This window comes from Pygoscelis adeliae, unplaced genomic scaffold, assembly GCF_000699105.1.
Source record: "Pygoscelis adeliae isolate BGI_AS28 unplaced genomic scaffold, ASM69910v1 Scaffold66, whole genome shotgun sequence".
Lineage (NCBI taxonomy): Eukaryota > Metazoa > Chordata > Aves > Sphenisciformes > Spheniscidae > Pygoscelis > Pygoscelis adeliae.
In genome coordinates this window covers 6,870,760-6,879,680 of record NW_008825167.1, presented here as the reverse complement: position 1 = coordinate 6,879,680, position 8,921 = coordinate 6,870,760, and the positions used below count along the sequence as shown (strand labels likewise).

Below are 8,921 nucleotides of genomic sequence, written 5' to 3'. Positions count from 1 at the left end.
CCCTTTGGTCAGTTGGGGTCAGCTGTCCCGGCTGTGTCCCCTCCCAACTTCTTGTGCCCCCCCAGCCTACTCGCTGGTGGGGTGGGGTGAGAAGCAGAAAAGGCCTTGACTCTGTGTCAGCACTGCTCAGCAGTAACGAAAACATCCCTGTGTTATCAATCAACACTGCCTCCAGCACAAATCCAAAACGTAGCCCCATCCTAGCTACTGTGAAGAAAATTAACTCTATCCCAGCCAAAACCAGCACACACACGTAGAAATTTTCATATTTTTGGTAATTACCTGTGTATACAGATTTCATGTTCTGTATTTACTAACTATAATTTGGATAGAGAACTAAACTAAGAATGATTACGGAAATACCTTTAACTTCAGTTTCCCAGTTTATTAAACAGAAATATGACTGTATGACAATGAAACAGAAATATGACAGCCCATATAGTCAAAATAACTAGGACTCCCAAGATATATGCAGACAGGTGTAAGTAAAAAAACTAAATAGATTCTTCTATGTCATGTGCTATCAAGGAATTTTTTTATTTTACTCGTTCTCTCACTGTTGTGAGATTATCTTCCCCTTTTTCAAGATGAGAAAATGGAAATAATCGGGAAAATCGCAGAACACTGTAATTCTTGTGGAAAAAAAATTGTATTCACTCTTTTGAACACACAAATAGCTCACCAAAACCAATAAATGTGTAAAGAGCAAGGCCTGATATGAGCAAGAGACAGATTGAGACAGAGTGATGATGCATTTGTACTGTCTCATTCTTCCAGTGAAAGGGATGAATAGATATTTTGTAACAGCAATGAGAAATAATTGCTGCTGCACATAATAAATGTGTCTGAAATAAAAAAAAATGTATTTAATACACTGTGGGTTGTTCTAAAAAGAGGAAAATAAAATACTAGTTGGTTAAAACATTATATAATTTCATTAATTTGAGGACAGATTATAATCTTATTTATAAATCTTGAATAAACCTTCCTCTTAGGATTTGTCTACTCACAGAGTTGCACAGGCAGGAAGGCAACGGGAATAGAAAGTATTTTAAAAGTCAGTAACAATATGCCTATCTCAGCTTGAAAGTTGTAGCAGCATCTTGAATATCACCTAACCAACCTCTAAGGCAAATGTGTTTAGATGAGATAAAACTGATTTTCCTCCTAGAAGAGATACTAGCAGGTGTTAGAAGTGGTCCTGATCAATGCCGTAAGATGCCAGATCCATATTTTTCTTTATGCCATTTAGGCAGATGGTTTGACTCACATTAGTCCTAAGATTTCAGTATTTTAAATTATCAGAAAAGGAAGTGGAATATATAGTCTTGAACTAAGCCCACATAATGACAGGTCATGCATGTTTGGGTTAACTATGTAAATGTTTCCTATTTTGTTTTCTTTCCCCCTCTTTTGAGTGCAGAAGGAACTGGGATCTTACTACTTTCCTGTAATTTAAATGCTGCTGGATTGTAAGCAAGCAGACTGAATAGGTGATACTGTTATTAAAGATAACTTCAGTATGTGATAAATGCCAGATACACTTTAGAAATAGTTGCCAGATGCCCAGTTCCCCAAGCTGGGAATCAGCCTTTCCGAAGTGTGTATGAGCTATACCTAAATACATAGTTTTAAAGAGTAGGTAAACCTGCTCACAAGGTATTCGAGGTCACAATACAAGCACAGCTTCCACATGAAATTATTCTGCATATGAACTTGGAACAAATGAAAGGTGACAGATTGAACGATGTAAGACTGAGGATTATCTGTAGTACAGTTATTGCAGAAATAGCAATGTGAGTTTTCATGTGTTATACCGTTAAGGCTGAACAGCCCATTTTCCATGTTTACAGTTCTCTGACCCTTGGAAATCCTAGCAGAGAAGCAATCAGTATAGTGGATTTTATGACTCAGTATGTGTCTAAAGGAAATAAGACAAACATCCAGACTGATTGTATATTGTGTATCAGACAGTCATCAGCTGGAATGATTGTTCAGCATTCTTCAGGATCTCATTTTGAAACAGTGATTTATAGAGGCAAGATTCTTCTGCCCCTGTGCTGAGTTCTTAAACCATGGGTTCACAATTCTTTTTTTTCCTGTAGACTATTCTCAATCCTTCCCCTTTTACATAAAAACTTCTCCCTTTGGAATTGAAAACACTGTTAAGGCATTATGGTTACATTGTGCAACTGCACACAACTTACCTATCAGGGCCCTCAGGGAACCAACAGGTCTTAATTGTCCTGACCAGCCTCACCTAGGACCGCCACTCACACCCTCTGCTCACTGGTCCAGGAGCCCCACTTAAGCTCAGATATGGGCTTCAGTCCTTTCCTGTTATGCTGGACATAATTCTGCTCCTGGTTGTCTCTCCAGTTCTGTCTGCTGCTGTCATGGACATGGGTTGCTGTTGTAGCCTTGTCTCCTGACTGGACTTCCAGGGTGGACCCCAGACCTGAATTGTTACCTTCCTTTGTCTAAAGGATGACTGGCTGTCAGCGGAATCCGTCACTACCACCAACCTTGTCATGTTCCAATACTGTGGCCTGGTTGGTGAGGGCACTGCCTGTGCTTTCATTACCTTTGGCTCCTTGTTTCTCTTCCCTCCTGGAGTAGCCACACTCTTTTTGCTCCCTGACCATTTCTTTGTGGATTGTTAATGGTGCATAGGCCAAAATTTATGAGCCATAGACCCAACCCATCCCATTCTCCTGGCCACAGAACTTGGTGTAAAAACATGGATTCCAGTAGAGTTTGCATCACCACAGAATTTGCATGTGTGTTTTTCACTCCAAAGTTTTCAAGTGTATCTGGCAACAGTACCTTAAAGGTTACTCACCTTACTTTGGATCTTTTGAGCCTGGAATGCTGGATTACTCTTCGTACTGTCATGTGTGTTCTGTAGTTCAAACCAAAAATACATTATTTCATTTCAGAGACAGATTTTCAAGTACTCAGCAAAAAATATTAGGTATTTACCAAAAATGACTCTTGAATATTCATCTAGAGTAACAAATACGATCATAGGGGTCGTATTTTGGAATTGTTATATCCACAAAAACTTGCTACGTACACCCAACCTAGTGGGAATATTTCATATCAGATGACCATACAAAGATAGGTCCAAATATTGACTAAAATTTATTGACTAAAATAATGCTAAAAAAGTAACAGTGATGTTTTGTTTGACTATGAAATATTACCTATATATATATGAATATATTCAGCTCTTAACTGAAATAGATATTGGGAAGACAAAATACGGTGTCAAAGCACACTTCATGAAATTATTAAATACTGGTAGAATTCTACTGATGGTTATTAATTTAATTTTATGGTGTTAGCTATAGATACTGATGTAAAAGTGTCTGGTATCATGGGGATGAACAGAGTGAATAGAATATGCAGACGTGATGCTGAAATGAATATATTACATACAGAGTTTGGTGACATAGTTGTGAACTGGGAATCAACCAAATCAAGAATTCTGTATGAATGGGACCGTTATTCCCTCAGCTTGGCTGCTCTGTGGCATAAAAGTTAATGGAAAAATAATATGTGGGTTTAGAGAAATATTGCCGGTTTGGAGACTTGTTGGAGTAGTGTCACAGGAAGGCTGCTTGTCTCAAAATTAGGAGAATAATAAAGCAGCACCAGAAGTATAAGAAAAGGGGGTTGTGCATTATGCATCCAAAGAGGCAAATGTTAGTATATGCACATGAAATGACAGTACAGCTATAAATGATAGCACATAATTCCTAACCCCAAATAAACAAAACTTTTCAAATACTTTGAGATATCTTTAAATACTCCAGTCATTTTTCATCTTCGTACTGGGGGATTTTTAGGTAATGAAGTATTTTGTAGCATACCTCTCCCTTTTCAGGCTTCATGGTTGCACACCTGAACTGGTTAGCATTTGCTTTCAGGAGCAGATCCTAAAATTAAAGCAATTAGCTTAAAGATTATGGTACATTTAAATTCTCTAAGAAGAATTTTCTGTCTTGAAAAGCCTTGCAGCCCAGACCAGTATATTAATTTGTTTCCAATGAATGAAAGCTTGACTTAGTATTTGTAAGAATTTTCATTCCTGATTAAAGACTTGAATTAGGCAAGTCTTGGTTTTCTACGTAGTTCCCTCCGGTTGTATCCTTTGCATAGGGCATCAGGCCTTTGATAGGTCTGCCCTTCTGAAACATGTTGCTCATCCAGAATTCAACTTAAAAGCCTCATAATTATCTATGGCACATCAGTACCTGTCCTGGTTTCGGCAGGGATAGAGTTAATTTCCTTCCTAGTAGCTGGCACAGTGCTGTGTTTGGGATTTAGGATGAGAACAATGTTGATAACACACCGATGTTTTAGTTGTTGCTAGGTAATGCTTACACTAGCCAAGGACTTTTCAGCTTCCCATGCTCTACCGACTGAGAAGGCTGGAGGTGCACAAGAAGCTGGGAGGGGGCACAGCCAAACTGGCCAAAGGGACATTCCATACCGTGGGACATCATGCTCAGTACATAAACTGGGGAAAGCTGGCCGGGGGGTGAGCAATTGTACTGTGCATCGCTTGCTTTGTGTATTATTGTTATCATTTTATTTCAATTATTAAACTGTTTTTATCTCAACCCACGAGTTTTTCTCACTTGTGCTTTTCCAATTCTCTCCCCCATCCCACCGGGGGCAGGGGGGGGAGCGAGCGAGCGGCTGCGTGGTGCTCAGTTACCGACTGAGGTTAAACCACGACAGTACCATAGGTAGTAACTGTTTCCACATTGCTAACAAGCAATGGCTTTGTTTTTGAGTTGAATTAGAAGACTATGATCAGGGGATTTGAGCAGCGAGGGTTGCTCCACTAGGCACACCACTAACAGTAATTCCACCCGTCATTTTAAAGGGGGAAGTACAGGCAGCCACATTTCTAGTTTCTGGATATTTCTTTTGGTTGTAAATAGTAATCTCTAACCAAAGCTGTGAAACACAGACTAGATTTTCTAATGGCTTTCTGGACAGCAGCTGTCCATAACATCAGCACTTCCATAACTGTCTAGAGTATGGGTTTTAGTGTTCTCACTCCTTCTTACAGATGCTCAGACACGGTACTTATAATGACAGCTATAGCGTCTGCAAAAATGCTGTGGAACAAATGGCATTTTTAATGCATATTTCTTTTAGGACCCAACATTTCAGCTTGTTTAGCAAACAGTCTAGGGAACTGACCTTTGTGAATGCTTTGGATGCCTTTTATAACATTCCAGAGGCAACAAAAACTGCTGTTATTGCAGCTATAATTTCTGTGGTGGTTTTCCTTTGTTCCTTGTATTCATGCATTTTCTCCACTGAAGAATGTGGCTGGTAGTTACATAATTTTATAGTTGCCATAGATTTTTGACAATATAGGCACTGTGATATCTTGCTTTTCCTCCCCAGTTCTTCTGGGAAGTTTGTACGTAGAAATAAGCACACAGACAAATAGGCATGTGCTTTCTTCACAATATGGAAATAATAAAAGGATAAAAAATAATGTTGTATTGTTTTATAATGAAATACCAAGCATAGGTAATGTGATGGGCCAGCAAAAGGAATGCAAAGTTTATCCCCCTAGAATCTATCACACATTAAAGCATTTACTATAGTTTAGGAACAGAATCCAATGTCCCTTTCACAAGGACAAGAGGAGAGCCCAGAACAGTGATAAATGACCTCGTACTGGCTAGTGAAAGCTAGAGTAAGGCATTTGCAGAATGGGGGTGGGAGAGTGCAGATAAAAAGGAGTCAGACAGCGTGCCTTTTATCAAGCTTATACTCTTATTCAATTGGGTATGGTGATTGCAGTGTGGGGGGGAAGAAAGAAAGTGGAAACTGACATTTAATTAATTCCCTTCCAAGGAGGAGACGACAACAATCTGCTTTAACTATGATAGGAGCTAACTCATTGAACAGGACTCCTATCAAAGTTTGGATCAAATAACTAGGTCTGTTTCTTTGTTTTTCCGGGCTCTCCATTCTCCTGCTCTCTTAACACACAGACCAGGTACTCTGCTTCTTTACAAATCATGATGACTTCCCACTCTCTCAGCCTGCTGAAGGAAAGAGTATGGAGTCTGCACAAAAAAGAAGTCAGAGTCTGCTGATATTTTAAAACAGTGGGTGATGTTATCAGTTACTGTAGAAAACAAAAATATTGAACATATTTCTTATTTTGAAGCCTTAATTATTAAGTGAATACCTTAAATATCCACATGTCCTGTGGGAGTAAAAGAGCCATCAAACTATTTCAAGCTTGTGAAGAGAAGAAAGTAATCATGTTTCTGCTACCTAACATGGCTACTTGCATAATTTCTCACATAGTACTTGTACAGTGAATAAAAGGTGGACCTTGTCTCAGACAATTAATAATAAAATAAGGAAGATGGAAAAAGGGTGATACAACAGAATAGATACAAACTTCATGACTCTAGAGAAAGAGCCAGGAGCTGTTAGGTGCAAAAGCAAATATGTTTCAGACAAAGTTCTAAGATTTGTGAAAACAGAACATCACAGAAGAAATATTTTAGAAGAAAGGAAAGACTAGAACAAGAACATCATACACTTACTTCTGCTTTTCGGCGATTTTTTGTTTTGATTTCCTCTAGTTGCTTTTTTTCCTTTGGAGGTTTGTAGGTGCTTGGAGGAACCTATATTAAAAGGCAATAATCTCCACAATATGGGGTATAAAACATTCCAAGTGACACATTCTTGCAGGAAAAAAACACAATCACTTTTACTGTAGAACAGCTGCAGTTATTTTTTAACTACTGATTCTTTTCTACTAGTGTCGGTGTAGAAGAAGTTGCCAAAAGGGGAAAAGTTCTGTTTGGCATCTCATAAACTTCATCTTCACAGCACTGACAGCCAGACAGGGCAGCTGAATAAAGTTAAGCTGTGGAGCTCGTTGGCACAGTGTGTGGTAGTAGCAGCAAGTTACAGAGACTCCACAGAAGTTTAGGGAATATTAAATACTCAGGAACTTCATTGTAACTAAGGAAGTCTTTGAGCTGAAATGGTGGGAGACTGAGAAGGCAGTTGGAGAAAGCAGCAGCTGTGCTTGTCCTGTCCCTGTAGTCTTCCTAGACATCTGTGTTTGGCCACTGCTGGAGAAAATACACCGGGCAAAATGGGCCTTTGCTCTGATTTACTGTGGCTGCCCTAGTGTCCTTGTAAGGGAATACCACTGGAGGTGTAGATTAAATGTTTGGAGGTAGAGGACTGAGAGGGCCTTCCTAGCGTTAGTCAAAGATTCGGGAAAGCATTCACATGTCAGAAAGTGCTACAGACAAAATGACCAGAAAAGATTTATAGTCTGGCTGTCATATGGATCAGCTGGAGACTAGGGACTGTGTGCTTTTGAGTTAGGCTGAAACTTGTGGGGGATTTCAATATTTGTTTGAGCAGTAAATTTTGCCCAGAAGCAAACTCTGAAAAAAGACTGAATGTCTCCTTCCTATGTGGGTGAGATAGTCTGCCAGTTTACTGGCCATCTGCTTAAATATTTATCTTGCTAAAAATGTTCTAGCTCAATTAGAAGTTATAGAATTAATTCAAGAATTAATGGGAAAAATCTATAATCTGTATTGTACTGGAGGTCAGTTTAGGCAACATGGGGATCCCATCTAGTTTTACTGGACTATATAAAGAGCTGTACTTTGAAAAACTCATGAATCTGATGTACTTTCCACTGCCTTTGCTATTTGACATCATTATCTACAGGCAAAACAAATGCACAAACAGAAGAAGCTAGCAATTAAATGCACTGGTGAGACTGCTCAAGTATTTTTGTGAGCTTTTTAAGTGAAGTAGAACTGAAAGTATTTCCCAGCAGTATCTAAGAATTTTTATTAGGCTTTTATGGATGGAGAAATTAAACCCAGAGGATTTGCAAAGGGTTGCACAGGCAGTGAGTATCAGTTTATTTCACTCTTCTTCTTAGTCATGTGCTTTACCTGCAAAACTGTACTCATCTGCCAGTGTAAGCTGAAAATCTCTCCTCAGAAACTGCTGTGCTTATTCCAAGTAATTTAAGGAGGAGACGTTTCAATCAATCAATCAGCTCTATTTCAAAAATGATAATAGCCTTGTAATTTAGCCCTCAGATATCATGGTGATGAGTACCAATCAGACAGACAGAAAGACAATACAGCAATTACCCAGTTGCCGGAAGAGGATGAATAAGTCACTGTAAGTAAGTGCAAATTCCAGCAATAGAGAGCTCAAAAAGGCCAAAGTGTACCTGCTTAATCCTAATGTGAAAAAAAGGGGGCTGTGGGTAAGAGACACCAAGGAGGGTGCACAGCAAGCTCACTGCCCTGGAGTTCAGGAGAGCAGACTTCGGCCTCTTCAGGGATCTGCTTGGCGGAGTGCCATGGGACAAAGCCCTGGAGGGAAGAGGGGCCCGAGAAAGCTGGGTAATATTCAAGGATCACCTCCTCCAAGCTCAGGAGCGATGCATCCCAACAATGAGGAAGTCAGGCAAGAATGCCAGGAGGCCTGCATGGATGAACAAGGAGCTCCTGGACAAACTCAAACACAAAAAGGAAGCCTACAGAGGGTGGAAGCAAGGGCAGGTAGCCTGGGAGGAATACAGAGCAATTGTCCAAGCAGCCAGGGATCAGGTTAGGAAAGCTAAAGCCCTGATAGAATTAAATCTGGCCAGGGATGTCAAGGGTAACAAGAAAAGACTCTATAGGAACGTTAGGGATAAAAGGAAGATAAGGGAAAATGTGGTCCCTCTCCGGAATGGACCGGGAGACGTGGTTACCTGGGATACGGAGAAGGTGGAGGTGCTCAATGACTTTTTTGCCTCGGTCTTCACCGGCAAGTGCTCAAGCCACACTGCCCAAAGCTGCAGAAGGCAAAGGCAGGGACTGGGAGAATGAGGAGCT

General features: G+C 40.0%; 1 protein-coding gene across 1 annotated transcript in view; it reads right to left on the bottom strand.

Moving 5' to 3' along the window:
• CFAP99 (cilia and flagella associated protein 99) overlaps positions 1-8,921 on the bottom strand; it is a 71,080-nt gene that overhangs the window by 33,894 nt on the left and 28,265 nt on the right. Inside the window, exons 6-8 of the mRNA XM_009328881.1 lie at positions 6,597-6,677; positions 3,876-3,941; positions 2,843-2,902 (exon numbers count right to left, since the gene is read on the bottom strand). Coding sequence (XP_009327156.1) covers positions 2,843-2,902; positions 3,876-3,941; positions 6,597-6,677 — 207 coding nt within the window. The remainder of the gene's footprint in view (positions 1-2,842; positions 2,903-3,875; positions 3,942-6,596; positions 6,678-8,921) is intronic.